Source organism: Eptatretus burgeri, chromosome 15 (genome assembly GCF_056783735.1).
Source record: "Eptatretus burgeri isolate ZD-2024b chromosome 15, Ebu_testis_v1, whole genome shotgun sequence".
Taxonomy (NCBI): Eukaryota; Metazoa; Chordata; class Myxini; order Myxiniformes; family Myxinidae; genus Eptatretus; species Eptatretus burgeri.
The window spans coordinates 37,574,423-37,589,959 of NC_140975.1; the positions used below are offsets into that span (position 1 = coordinate 37,574,423).

Sequence of the window (15,537 nt, forward strand, 5' to 3'; positions counted from 1 at the left end):
AATACCAAGTCCAGCGATGAGCTTGTGGGCGCTGAAACCATGAACCGGCCACCCTAAGTCCATGACTTCTTGCAAAGTCAAGGAACTTAGTGCTATTCTGATTCATAGTTCCTGACCCATGGGGACCAACACACATCTCATAACCATCCCTATCAGTTCCAGTCGATGCATTGAAATCCCCCAAGACTAGAAGTGTATCTCGTCTGGGGCACTGATCAACCACAGACTCGAGCGTGGCGTAGAATGTGTCCTTCACGGTGAGGTCACTCGCCTCAGTCGGAGCATAGACAGAGACCAGGGAAATGACACCTAAGGAGTGACGAATCGTTAGTCTCATAATACACTCGTTGACCGGTGTTACCTCGATTATCATTGGGGTCAGCTTATTGGACACAGCTACAGCAACTCCTTGAGTATGGTAACCATCAGAGCGACCAGACCAATAGTAGGTGTAACCACCCACCATTATCTCGCCGCAATCCGGTCTCCGAATCTCAGAGAGTGCTGCAATACCGATGTCCAAACGCTTGAGCTCAGATGATAACAGAGACAGGTGATCATCCTCTCTTAGGGATAGGACATTCAAGGCACCCACCAGAAGGGACCGCCTCAGGTTAACCCAAGGAGACCGCCGTCTGGTGGATGACACCTCAGCACCACTCCGACACACTCTCCCGCAAATCTGACCCAGGGAGGTTACCCTGTGGTTTCCCTCCTTTCATCAAAGATTGGGGGTCCCGAAGGCTTTGCCTCAATCCCGTCATCCGGTGAGCTGCCCTGCGAAGGGAAGCTGCACAGGAGGTACTCCCACGGAGTGGGTTTTCAGATTTTTTTTGCGTTTGTGTGTTTTGCGGAATGAAGGGTTTTACAGTGGCTGGAGTGCAATTCCTGCCACCAACCTCCTAATAAAAAAGTAACCCAACTGCAGGAGGACGTCCGCAGACACAGTTGGGCACTAGATATGGATGGCTGTTCGCTCACAAGGAGCTCCTCCGCCCTTTGACAGGTTTTGTTTTTAATCCTGCTGGGTGTCCATATCCAAACACCCTCCTCACCAGAAAACCATGGTGGGGAGACGGTTTAGTTGCAGAAATCCCAACCATGGACTGACAGAAACTTCAGGGCTGACAGAAACTGTGCCTGTGAATGGATGGGGTTTTATTTCCAGTTCTATCATCCTCCTCATCATTTGACTTACTACATCTGCTACCACTGCCAAATCTGCTACCATTGCTGAAAACCCATTGTTTGTGCAAGTCTCCCTCTATCTTAGCCTTCAACTCTGCTGTTGGTGTTCCCCCACCCCTACTCTCCACTGTTCTTTTTAACCTGTTACGTCCTGATCTGTTCATTGTACAAGCCTCTTCCACGAGTATAAAAATATATACATATATATTAATTCATTTATTTTTTACTCCTGCCACACACCTTCAGCTTGAGGGCATTGGAATGAAGGCCTTTTGATGTCATCAGTATTTCCCACGATGAAGCTGTTGAGACACTGTGACTATTACTTTCACATCACAGACAGGTCGGTCGTTTCTCCGCTTCCTTTCTGGTTTGCACCCTGTGCCCTTTCCTTGCTCCCTCTCCAGCTTTCTTCATGGCGTACATGGTTGGTGAGTAACCCGCTTTTGGTGAAACTCCAAAAATGCAGGCCTGCTGCTTACCTCCACTCAATTTCCTTTCTGTTCAATGTCATTCCTTCCTCCAGGGCTTTAAGACAGATGTTCACCACCATCTCAGGTTACCCCCCCCCCACCTCCATACCCATGATCTTTTTTACTATCATCAACCCCACTCAAGACCACCTCTATCTAGGTTTGCATGTTAAATATTGGGTTTTCCCCTGCTCCTTCACCAGCGTCTGTTTGTTTTGTGTGTGTTTCAACGTTGCTCCGTCCCCAGTTATCCCTTCCACTTCTGTGATTGAGAGTTTCGACCAGTATCCAGCTTCTTTGAGATTTGTTCTACCCTTATTATCAGTATTTAAAATGGCGATTTCAGTTAATACAATGGCGATTTCGATGAAACTTGGTTGGTAGGTTCATACCATGACCTAGTTGTGTGCAAATGAGAACCGTTGCTATGGACACCACCATTGCCAAGCAAAGGGACTTTGAAATTTTTGAAAAATCATTAAAAAAAAAATTTCGAAAATCAAAAATCGGGCCACGTGCGACTGTGGGCAGTACATTCAGCCATATTGTCAAAAAATTCCAGCCGGATCCTATGAAAACTGTCGGAGAAGATATACTTTGAATGAACCCTGATCGAAAACAATAAAAAAACGAAGTTCGTTATATCTCAGAGACTATGAGTCAGATATAAATGAAACTGGTATGGTAGGTTCATGGTATGTCCTAGTTATGTGTGAGAAAGAACCGTTGCTATGGACTCCTCCGTTGCCTAGCAACGGCCGAAAAAACCTCTAAATGTGGGGGGATTTTAACGAAAAAACAATCTGCAGCATTAACCCTTGAAGCTAGAATCATGAATTTTCTTGTGCTTAATCCTCAGGTCATTCCCCATCGAACGGGCCCATCATGTCAGGTTCTATTGGGTAGGCGACTACCCATGTCCGCCTACTGGCTTGTCTGTTTGTCTGTTGGGTAGTCGATCTTGTCGAAAAAAAAAAAATTGAGATTTGTTCTACCCTTATTATCAGTTTTTAAAATGGCGATTTCAGTTAATACAATGGCGATTTCGATGAAACTTGGTTGGTGGGTTCATACCATGACCTAGTTGTGTGCAAATGAGAACCGTTGCTCTGGACACCACCGTTGCCTAGCAACGGGACTTTGAATTTTTTGAAAAATCATAAAAAATTAATTTTTTCGAACATCATAAATCGGGCCACGAGCGACTGTGGGCAGTACATTCAGCCATATTGTCAAAAATTTCCAGCCGCATCCTATGAAAACTGTCGGAGAAGATAGACTTTGAATGAACCCTGGTCGAAAACGATAAAAAAAACGAAGTTCGTTATATCTCAGAGACTATGAGTCAGATATACATGAAACTGGTATGGTATGTTCATGGTATGTCCTAGTTATGTGTGAGAAAGAACCGTTGCTATGGACCCCTCCGTTGCATAGCAACGGCCGAAAAACCTCTAAATGTGGGGGTATTTTAATGAAAAAACAATCTGCGGCATTAACCCTTGAAGCTCGAATCATGAATTTTATTGTGCTTAATCCTCAGGTCATTTCCCATCGAACGGGCCCATCGCGTCAGGTTCGATTGGGTAGTCGACTACCCATGTCCGCCTACTGGCTTGTCTGTTTGTTTCTTTTTCTGTGTGCAGGATATCTCAAAAAATTGAGGACGGATCCAGATGAAATTTGGTGGGCAGGTTTGGTGTGAGAAGGACAAACTGATTGCATTTTGGTGAATATCCGGATCCGACTACAAGAATTTTTGAAGTGAATATATATATATATATATATATATATATATATATATATATATATATATATATATATATATATATATATATATATACATACATACATATATACACACATATATATATATATATATACCGTATTTTCACGACCAAAAGGCGCACCGTGCCAAAAGGCGCAGTCTCAGTTGTGTGTGCCGTTCCTGTATTTGACACACACATAAGGCGCTCCTCACGATAGGGCGCGGGTTTTATATGAATATCCTCTACTACGTACGTCCGCCGTACAACAACACACTCACACAAGCACACAAGTGTGCGTATTTAAAAATAGATCGGGAGCAAAATTGAGTTTGGTTGTGCTTTATTAAAGTATTAGTTACAAAAATACTAAAACAATCAAATACCGGTAATAGTCTTTAATCAAATCCATCGAAATCCTCATCCTCTGTTTCGGAATCGAACTGCGCTAAACCCAACCTAGCAGGTCCACCTTCCTCGCCGTCAGAGTCACTTTCTGCACCGTGCGGCTCCTCCTTGATAATCCGCCGGACGTTGCTGCGCTATCGTAGTCCTGGTCCGGATGGAAAAATGGCACCGTTTCATGAAGCGAAAGCACCAAGACGGACCTCCGTGGAAATGTTCGATTTTCATTTCCTCCGCTATCGATACTGCCTTCAGTCGGATCGTGACCGTCGAAACGCTCCTCCCACTTGCTCTTTGCTCAACGATCCACTGCTCAAGTCTTTCCTCCAACTCTGGCCACCTCGCCTTGTTTCCACGGAAACTCAGCTGCGTCTTCTTCACCTGTCGCAGCTCGTTTTCCAGCTTCCTCCACTTTCGAACCATCGACTCGTTGATCTGGAAATTCCTCGCCGCGGCTCGATTCCCATGTTCCTCCGCATAGCTGATCGCCTTCAGTTTAAACTGAGCTTCATAAGCGTGTCTCTTTGCCATTTTCGGGGTTGTTAAAACAGCAATGTTCTGCATACCGCACATACCTGTTCTTTTATACATAAGCCACGCCCACATTTACCCCCAGTTCTAATGTTCACAAATACGTCCGCCTTACAATGACGACACACAAAGGGCGCACTGCACTATAGGGCGCGTCGCACATTTTGACAAAAATCTAAGACGTTTATATGCGCCTTATAGTCGTGAAAATACGGTATATATATATATATATATATATATACATACATACATATATACACATATATATATATATATATATATATATATATATATATATATCCACATATTTTTACATATATATATATATATATATATATATATATATATATATATATATATATATATATATATATATATATCACAATATCTCAGAAAGTTGTGGAAGGATTCGGATGAAACTTGGTGGACAGGTTGGGTGTGTGACCATGACGAATTCATTCAATTTTCGTGAATAGCTGAATCTGGATATGGATACGAGATTTATTTAATTTTCAAAGTGATTCTTCACCATTGAGTGATAAGGTCAAAAACGATATATAGCATGGTATTTCAAAAATGTATTGGGCCCAATATGTTCTCGTGGATCAGGCATTGCGTGGCGGTGGTATGTGCTCTACCGAGGGCCCTTCTTGTTTTTGTTCCGTTTTTCCTGGTCCATTCTATGTTCTATCTCCTCCACGAGCCTCGACTCTCCAAAACAACAATCATTCAGGTTATTGAGGCTAAATGGTAAAGCTGGGCAGACATTGCAAGAAGCCTGGGATTCTCAATAAGAATAGTGGGAACCATGTGAGGTCACAGAGCTAAGGTATTGGCAGTCGTTCGACATGCACGTCTTGCATGTTGGGGAAAAAATGAATGATAATGTGAGTCCTGCCTATGTCGCCAATTGTGTCAAACTTGCTGGACAGATGACAGGAAGTGCCAATGCTGAGGAAGAATCCTCTGCTGCTGATATTGTTGAGTAAAGGGAGCTCTTAGGAATATCACTTGACATCAGATATTAGTAGAGAGAGGAGAGGAATGTGGTGACAACACAGGGTTTGAGTAATACGGAGTTGTGGAATCAGTCAGTGGTTGCAGATGATGATGTCAAATGATGAGGAGGATGATGGCCCTGGAAATATACCCCCGTCCCTTCACAGGCAGAGTTTCTGTCAGCCCTGAAGACTGTGGGGGACTTTGCAATCATTGTTGGACATTGACCCTGTGTGTAAGTGAATCAGTAACATTGAACACATGTGCTTAGCAAGAGGAAGTCGGTGATTGAAAGTCAACTCTTGACACTTTTTTTTTCTCTCAGCAAGAAGTAGTTTTGCGGACAGAGTTCAGTGAGTGCTTTTTGTATGAAGAATGCATCAGAAGTCACATTTTGTCTGTGAATGTTTACAAGTTTAATATTGGTTTTACAGTATTCACAGATTAAAACTTTATTTATTACTTTTGCAGGACATGTTTCATTTATTAAGTTATAAAGCTACATGAGCAACAATTGATTTTTTGAGTGCAATAAAACTCTCATGGTCTTTCCTGAATTTGTACATGTTTCAATTTTACTTGCATCTGAAAATGTGCTGCTTTTTATTTCTCCAGTATGCAGAACCAAAATAAATAAAAAACCCTCTCTATTTTCTCTTTGACCAACCTAAAGTTTGTGGTCAAATAATTTTTTCAAATTCTTGCCGTTTTATGAATGAGTACGATACATGAATTGTAGGCACATGTTTATACTGAAAATTTCTTGCAATAAATGCAGAGATACAATGGTGTTGCAATGCAATTCAAGTGTACATTACCCCGCACACACAAAGTGAAAAGTGGGGTTAAGGAATCGATTCACTTCTGTCTATCCGTCCATCCACAAACGTCAGTTTATGACCGAGGAACAACTTAACTTAAATTGAATGTTAAATTTTGAACATGAATCAGAATATGAATAGGAAGAATATGAATACAAAGTCTGCTGTTTTACTGTATTTTGGCTCAGAATTTGTCCTGATCGCACATGCGCAAAGAGGAATGAAGTAATATTTTTTACTCTGTCTGCTTGCCTGGCAGTCAAACAAACTTGAAAATCATTCCAAATACGAAACGTATGTTTTTAAGGACGTTATAAAGGACACATACAACATGCACGAATAACTAATGTAACATGTTAGATGAGATGGTGTCATCGACATTGCGTCAACGGTGCTAAACTTTCTGATATTTTTGATACAACCTTTAAAATCGTAATTTTATATCAATTGAATTATATAGTTAAACACTGTGTGGGGTAAGGTGTTCTATTAACTCTCTAGTTTTTTTTCTTGTTTGTGTATCCAAGTAGTCATGTGTAGCGTAAGGTGATAGTGAAGGAGTATGCGCAGTGTAGTATTATCACGAGTGGTTGTATGCAGCTATGATGTCTGCAGGGATGCTATAGAAAAAAAAACAGAAAACCCTGTTATCATGAATACCCCTTTATAAATAGCATTTTGGCTGATCCCAAGGGGGTGCCTCATAGAGAGGTCTGACTGTATCTCCATTTGCCTCTGAAAAACATACAAATGATTGGTCTTATGTGAATGAACTAACATACACAAAGTGCTAATTCTATCATTGAAACAAGGTATTTATGGGTGTGGGCTCTCTGAAGCACAAAACAGTAGAAAAACATTTGCATGTACAATATTGTATTTAATCTAACATAATGTTATAATTCAGGAAAACTTTAAGCAAAGTGGCCACATCATTGAGAGGTTGGAAAAAAGCAGGTTAGTGTCTCAAGAAGGAACCTGAGACACTCATTCACTTAATGAATCAGAGATTAATAGACTCAAAAAAATGCTTCAGGACACAAGCTTATCATAATGAATTGTATAAACATGAAAAGTGCAGGAGTCGGTTGAAAAATAATATTGCAAGCATAAAATCAGTGCGACTTGAATCAAGTACTAAACTTTTTGACAAAGCAAGTCTTGCTGAAACTATGCCCCATTAGTATTCAAAGGGTATTCACCAGATTTGGACGATTTACTGTCATGGCTCTTTCATATGAACAAACGTATCACTAGCTACCAGTGATTTGCATACCTTGGTGTACAAGGCTTGTATCTTTCATCTGACTCCATATCCTTTGTTCTTACTAAAGGGTTCTCGACTTGAACTGCACAAGAGAAAGGAATAAAGCATACAATTAATTGAATGAAAGTATTCCAACTTTAACCATTTAGCCATAGATTATGCCCACCTGCATCTCCAATTTTGAAATTGTCCGCTAGGTTCCTGATGTAATCCTCAGTTCCCCAACATTCAACGAATATGAAATAGCTTGGCGAATCACGCAAGACAAACCCAAAGGTAAACCTTTCGGTGCCAAATTCTATGGGAGATCAAAGCAGACATGACGAGACCAATATTGAAGTACGTGTGAAAATGTATTCAGTGAAATGTAAGGTTTTGGACAGATCAACCGGTTACTCAACTCTTTCTGCTCGCCAGGCCTCTAATTTCAGATTTTCCAAGGATAACCCCGACAACAATCTAAAAAAGAGCAGAAAGATGGCTTATCGACAAAACTCTTTCACTGCATTAACCCCAATACGACATATATATATATATGTTATACTTTAACACTCACGACATTCATGGAGCTTGGGTGGAGAACCTCAATTTTTTTCCTTCGGACTGTTTGTTCACTTGATATTCCACTCATTTTTCATTCACCCTGTGTGGAGCTTGTTTTCAGCTTCATCATTCATCATATGTCATTATTTAATCACAACAAAAATTGCAAAATCAGAATCATTAACCCAAAGCATCCATACATCATTGAGCAGTATTCCTACTACATCTGAGTCACACTGTCAAACTGAAACAATCAAAAACACACTGCGGGTGATTCGTATTTTTTGTCAACAACATAAAAAATTGAAACTTCAGATCAGAGCAAGTTTCTGAACTGGTGAACATTTTATTAAGGTGGCAGGAAAACTCAGTGCTAAGTGCTCATATGCAATTGAGCTGTCTGATCCTGGGTTTGATAACTGACTAATGGAGGATTTGCACATCATGAACAGAGAAGATGTGAAGTTGACTGTTCCATCCAAAATGCTTACGTTATTGATCTCATACACACCTTTTGCAAATCCCAATCAGCCATCTTGCTAGACATATCATGACCTTTCGATATGGTTTGGCACCCTGCCCTGCTCACCAAACTCTCTTCCAATGGTATCCAAGACAATTTCCACTCATGGCTGGCAGACTTCCTCTCCTGTCACAGTCAACGTGTGGCCCTAAATGGAGTTCTCTCAACCCCTCTTCCTGTCCAAGCTGGTGTTCTTCAAGGCAGCGTTATGGGGCTTGTTCTTTTTCTGGTTTTCATCAACGATCTCTCCGACTATCTGGAAAATCCTCTTTATCTCTTTGCTGATGACTCCACCCTCTGCCATGCCATTTGTCATCCCTCAGATCGGCAAGCAGCAGCCTTTTCACTCTCAGCAGATCTGGATAAAATCACAAGCTGGTCCAACACATGGAACATGTCTTTCAATCCTGACAAATCTCACACCCTCACTATGTCTCTCCGAAAGGACCGTCTGGACCCCCCCCCCCTCCCCATCTACTTTCTCAACAATCCTCTTGAAGAAGTCCTTTCATTCAATCTTCTGGGTCTCACTATCTACCATGATCTTTCCTGGGAAAGCCACATTTCCAAACTGGCCTGCAAAGCCATTCGCCCACTGGGAATCCTCCGTCGTGCAAGTGTGAACCGAGTCGAAAAATGAGAAATCAAAACAGCTCATGTGATTATGGACCTGACTACAGAATCATTTCAAAATTAAGACTCAAATGAAAGTGCCAAATGGGTAATCTCAAATAACTTAGAAATTTTTTAGAAATAGAAAGATTTAAATATTTATCAGTTTATGTCTTGAAGTGGGCTAATAATGCTGTCAAAGAAGAAGAAGATCAGTTCATGAAAAACATACAACATATACTCCTCAATATTGGATGCTGATTGACCTACTGAATTTAACAAAAATAAATTCAATGCTGGTTAAATGAAATCCCGGCCCCTGACTGGCACTCACGCTGTTATTGGTTCCATGTCACGATGCCAAAGTGCATGCTTTGTATTGAATACTGCTCATAAAGCTGGGGTATACAGTAAACCGAGTGATCTTCCATAACATAAGGAAACACGCACGCACGCACGCACGCACGCACGCACGCACCTCAGCCTCTCAAGCCAATGTCATCTCCACATGCTCAACAACTCAGGTAAGATGTACTTTTTAAGTGGTGAAGACACTTCAATATTCGGCTATGTCCTTCTTTCCATCTGTTCGTCCATACGTCAAAAATTAAGAACACTTCCAACCCATCATGTAAATTTCTAAAGGGTAATAAAGTGTAATTCTCGGTGGTTCTAAAGGGTAATTCTAAAGGGTAATTCTAATTATTCTAAAGGGTAATTCAGATGGTATCACCACATCTCACAGCACTCTCAGTACCAGAGTATAATTCAAACATCAGATCGAACAGTTTTGGTGTCACCCCATGAAGACCAAGAATCCTCCAGAGGGCATCTCAATTCAATGAATCAAACGCTTTGCAGAGATCAACAGAGGAAGCTCCTGCCGAAACTCTTGCCAGCGTTCAGTGAGGACCCGAAGAACAAGGATACGGTCAATCGTTGACCTCTTTGGTGTAAAACCTGACTGCTCTGGAAGCTGGTGCTCAAGCTTATGGTGGCGAACCCTATGAAGAATTATCCGAACAAAGACCTTGCCCGGCACCAAGAGCAGCGTCACCCCTCAGTAGTTGTTGTACTCTTGGCGATCACCCTTCCCTTTCCAGAGAGGGACAACAAGGCCCCTCTTCCAGTCAGTTGGGATGATGCCTGTGTTCCAGGCAGAGCACAGAACTGCATGCAGTGACACAAGTACAGCATTTCCACCAGATTTGAGAAGTTCAGCCTGGATGCCACAGATCCCAGGAGCTTTACCCCATTTAAACAGGTTCACCGCAGCCTGTGTATCAACAAATGAAGCTGGACCACAGTTGAATGGAAGGTCAGCAAGAGAGATTGCAACACCCCTGACATACAACTCGACAGCTGGTGGATCAGCCGGGTACAGCCGCTCAAAGTAACCGGCCCAGCGTGCCTTCACTTCGGACTCCTTTGTCAAGAGTCCAACACCCTCCACTCTCACTGCAGCGCATCGAGGGATGGGCTTGGAGGAACGCAATGTGCGAATTCCCCCGTAAGCAGGACAAGAATCATGTGAACATAGGTGATGCTCTACCCCCTCAGAGATTCCTCGCACATCGGCCTCCTTGTCCACCCTTCATGCAAGTACACTTTTATGCCTCAGCTCCCTGAACAGTTCAGCTCTGCCATTCAGCATGGCCCTGCGAATGATCAATGTTATCCAGTTTCTCTTGAGAGAGAAAATGCTTCTTTTCCCTCCGGTGAATCCAATACATCCACCGGCAACATCAAGGATGGTGGTCTTGAAGGCACTGCACAACTCCTCAGGATTCCGCAAAGCACCAAGACCCCCAAATTCTCCAATCAGCCTCTTCCCAAACTCCTCAGCTGCCTTCAAATCCTTGAGGCTGCCAACATCCCGCCTAGGCTGGGATGATCCCATTCTCCTGGATTTAATCTGCAACTTCAGAGTTGTTACAACAAGCCTGTGGTCAGTATTGAAGAACTGAACACTCCGGTAGACCCTGCAGTTCTGAATCATCCTCCAGCGACCATCAACAGGAACATGGTCAATCTCCTTTGCCACACCCCCAGCGTTGGAATACCAAGTCCAGCGATGAGCCTGTGGGCACTGAAACCATGAACCAGCCACCCTGAGTCCATGACTTCTTGCAAAGTCAAGGAACTTCGTGCTATTCTGGTTCACAGTTATAGACCCATGGTAACCAACACATGTCTCATAACCATCCCTCTCAGTTCCAGTCGATGTACTTAAATTCCCCAAAACTCGAAGAGCATCTCGCCTGGGGAACTGATTAACCACAGACTCGAGCGTGGCATAGAATGCATCCTTCTCTGTGAGATCACTCACCTCAGTCGGAGCATAAACAGAGACCAGCGAAATGACACCTAAGGAGTGACGAATCCTTAATCTCATAATACGCTCGTTGACCGGTGTTACCTCAATTATCATTGGGGTCAGCTTATTGGACACAGCTACAGCAACTCCTTGGGTATGGTAACCATCAGAGCGACCAGACCAATAGTAGGTCTAACCACCCACCATTATCTCGCCACAATCCGGTCTCCGAACCTCAGAGAGTGCTGCAATCCCGATGTCCAAATGCTTGAGCTCAGATGATAACAGAGACAGGTGATCATCCTCTCTTAGGGATAGGACATTCCAGGCACCCACCCGAAGGGACTGCCTCAGGTTAACCCAAGGAGACCGCCGTCTGGTGGACGACACCTCAGCACCACTCCGACACACTCTCCCGCAATCTGACCCAGGGATGTTACCCCGTGGTTTCCCTCCCATCATCAAAGATTGGGGGTCCCGAAGGCTTTTCCCCAATCCCGTCATCCGGTGAGCTGCCCTGCGAAGGGAAGCTGCACAGGAGGTACTCCCACGGAGTGGGTTTTCAGATTTTTTTGCGTTTTGCGGAATGAAGGGTTTTACGGTGGCCGGAGTGCAAATCCTGCCACCAACCTCCTAATAAGAAGTGACCCAACTCCAGGAGGACGTCCGCAGACACAGTTGGGCACTAGATATGGATGGCCGTTGGCTCACAAGGAGCTCCTCCGCCCTTTGACAGGTTTTGTTTTTAATCCTGCTGGGTGTCCATTAGTCCAAGAGCATTAGGGTTTAACCTGGACATTTTTGGTAACAAGCTGATTTTTTCAGGAAAGGTCCAGGAATGTGTGTGAAATAACATACTAAAAGTCCTCATGAATCCTCCTTGAGCGTTTTCCGTAATCCAAGATGGCGTCTGAAATTGCTGCCGTTTCTGGTTTTACACCAAGGTACTTCAACACGCACTTTAAATGTCTTAATATATGTTTTGCGACTCAATGAAATGAATCATATACTTATTGGGAATTTTTCAAAAACACGCATTTACCAATAAAAACACTTGAGCTCATCCTGAAATTCAAAATGGCGCCCGAAATGCCCCTTTCCCTGTTGTTGTTTTCTCATAACTCTGCAACTAAGTAACCCAATAAAGCACACTAAAATGTCTTTATATATGTTATGGGAGTCAAGGAATCTAGATAAATTCTTATTCGCAGATTTGAAACACGCATATCTATACCAATAAAACTACTTGAACTAGTCCCAAAATCCAAAATGGCGCCAAAGATGGTTGCAATTTCCTGTTTTTCTCATGACCCTGTGACTAAGTTACCTCAATATGCACTTTAAATCTCTAAATATATTATGTCTTGAGAAATAAGGAACTCATTCAGATACTTTGAAGTACAAAGGAAACAATAAAACCGCTGAAGTTCTTTCTGAAATTCAAATGGTGCTCAAAATGTCCGCCACTTATCAACACACTGCTGTTTTAGCCTGTTTCAAGAGGCAAAGACATTCAAAACAAGATCATGCTAGAGATTCAAACCTCAAAAGTTTCAGATGAATCTTTACCTTACGCATGCACACACCTAGTTGCATCAGTCATTGTCTTCATCGTCGGATGCTGTATCTTCAATGTTGATGTCCTCTGAAGTTGGGGTAATATCATCGTCGGCATCTATAAGAGTTGGTGCTGTATTGTTGCAATTGAGACCACTGCATTTACTGCACATTGAGGTACAAAAGAGCCCAAGTTTCTTGCAGCTACATGTCATGCTTCTGCAACCATCTGGTTTACACCCACATGCCACCATGTTCAGCAAAGTGTCGGGTGCAACAGCAATGTCTGTTTCTACCGGGGTAAGAGTCCCGTCCTGAAATCGCCAGCCCCATTCTGTTGGAGATAAGGAGTTACCCATCCATTCCTGGACGGTAAGATAGGCGCGATATGAATGTTGCTTTGCTGCAGCACTAGTTGGAGGTAGACTTTCTAGCTGAAAGGATGAACTCAGGGAACTGCGACCGATTGCCCGTTTGTATGCGATGTGACGGTAGTCAAGAGATTCAAAACTGCTGGCTCCATAAAGCTTAAGAATGAAGCCTTCCCCAGCTTTTTCCACCTCGTCATGGGTGCTTCCACTGTTTGTGAAGGTATCCAGCAAGTCGTAGTCCCGCTTCTTGTGCACCATGTTGAAAGCTTTACGCTTGCCCTGACGATAGATCGCAGAGACCGTGTCACATCCCGTCACAGCATGAAGAAACATCAAGTGATTTCTTGTGTCCCCTATGGCATGCTGAATCTCATGAATGTTGAAGACCGTGACAGGATTACTGCGGCATAGCATGTACACATCTGTGGAAGAGGTTGCCCGAGCAACGAGCATTACCAGTAAGTCTGTGTCCGTACCAACGACAGCAACTGGCACATGTTCTGACTCTGCCAGTGCTAGTGCTGTGGAGACAATCAGGGTGTCAGCGTCTGCTTCTGCCTGCTTGACACATACTCCAGCCATGAGCATTTTGTCACGTAGAGTTTGTATAAGTCTCGCCTTATTGTTGCCGTTGGCTAAGAAAGCTGCTTGGGTTGTGGTGGTTGGCATATCATCTTCAAATATGATGTCACTAGAGGTACACTTCTGAGCTCTTCGTTTCTGCTCAGCTACCTTTGTCGAAGTTGCGCTTCCATATTCATCAAACACCACCGTTGATTGAGCTCCATAGTGTTTTAGGATGTACAGCTTGCGTGCTTCAGCATCTCTTAAGATGTATTCTAATGAGTTCCTCATACTTCAAAACATATATGTAGACATTTAAAGTGTGTTTTGGGGAAACCTGCTTGCAAAGTTATGAGAAAAACAGAAGAGGCGGCCATTTTGGACGCCATCTTGGATTGCGGAAAACGCTCAAGGAGGATTCATGAGGACTTTTAGTATGTTATTTCACACACATTCCTGGACCTATCCTGAAAAAATCAGCTTGTTACCAAAAATGTCCAGGTTAGGGCCTATTTTGACCTAATGCTCTTGGACTACATATCCAAACACCCTCCTCACCAGAAAACCTGGTGGGGGAGAGGGTTTAGTCGCCGACAACCCGACCATGGAACAGGTTAGTACAGGTTTACATGGTACCTGTTGCAGGTCACAGATATAACCTGACCTGACAAAGATTGTGTTGTAAAATTAAACACACACACACACACACACACACACACACACACACACACACACACACACACACACACACACACACACACACACACACACACACACACACACACACACACACACACACACACACGTAACAGTTCCGATAACCAAGATGACCGGCAAGGTTGGGTGAATGAAAAAAGACCAAAAGCGAGAATAAGAAATATAAATTTTTCCTATCAGCAAAACAACTTATTGTGTTAACTAAAGCAAGACGATATGTCAGCATATCAACACCTGACAGAAACCGAGGAATATAACTCCGTTTAATAACGCAAACTCGACAAACCAATTCCACCTCAGCGAGCTCGATTTAAGGAGCTCCTCCTCAGAACTTCCACACAGAGCTTCGCAACCACCTCGAACATTCTGGTAAATTATTTCAAAAATAAATTATGAAATGCAAGATTTTCCTGAAAGGGTTGGTGTCGAACTTCGACTCTTTTTATACTCGCTTAACATCACGAGCCGAACAATGAATTTGACTTTGTTAAAAATAAAAAAAATAATAATAATAACCCAAGTACGAGGTCTTTTAAAGATGAAAGTAAAACTCGTCATATGCGAAGAATGCGAGAGGATAAATGATAAAGTTGAGGTCAGTCAGGAACATTGAAGAATCATGAGCAATTCGACTGTGCAAAAATATTTGTTTATTGAGCGGTGTAACGTGGGATTTACCTATTTTTGAAGCTGATATGTTTCACCTCGCTCAAAAGTTATTTTAAAACTTTCACGTTTACGCAAGTAAATGTGAGGAATTTTTCCCTGTGACAAACAGCGGTAAATAAGAAGAGAACAAAATATATAACGTATGGGTAGTTTTTTTACAATGACGTCACGCATTTGTGCTGCGTGCAGTGGCTATCATCTTCGAGGTGACGTA

The 15,537-nt window shown here is 42.7% G+C and overlaps 1 protein-coding gene across 9 annotated transcripts in view; it reads right to left on the reverse strand.

Moving 5' to 3' along the window:
- MEIOB (meiosis specific with OB-fold) overlaps positions 1-15,189 on the reverse strand; it is a 33,771-nt gene extending 18,582 nt beyond the window's left edge. The window contains exons 1-6 of one of the 9 annotated variants that reach the window (XM_085857697.1): positions 15,171-15,189; positions 9,463-9,552; positions 8,007-8,093; positions 7,852-7,909; positions 7,617-7,748; positions 7,460-7,532 (exon numbers count right to left, since the gene is read on the reverse strand). In XM_085857697.1, coding sequence (XP_085713823.1) covers positions 7,460-7,532; positions 7,617-7,748; positions 7,852-7,909; positions 8,007-8,081 — 338 coding nt within the window. In that variant the 5' untranslated portion in view covers positions 8,082-8,093; positions 9,463-9,552; positions 15,171-15,189. Of the gene's footprint in view, positions 1-7,459; positions 7,533-7,616; positions 7,749-7,851; positions 7,910-8,006; positions 8,094-9,462; positions 9,553-14,888; positions 15,135-15,170 lie in introns of those variants that run through there. The other 8 variants (XM_085857694.1, XM_085857696.1, XM_085857695.1 and 5 more) reach the window with 8 other exon arrangements.
- Positions 15,190-15,537: the final 348 nt, after the last annotated feature.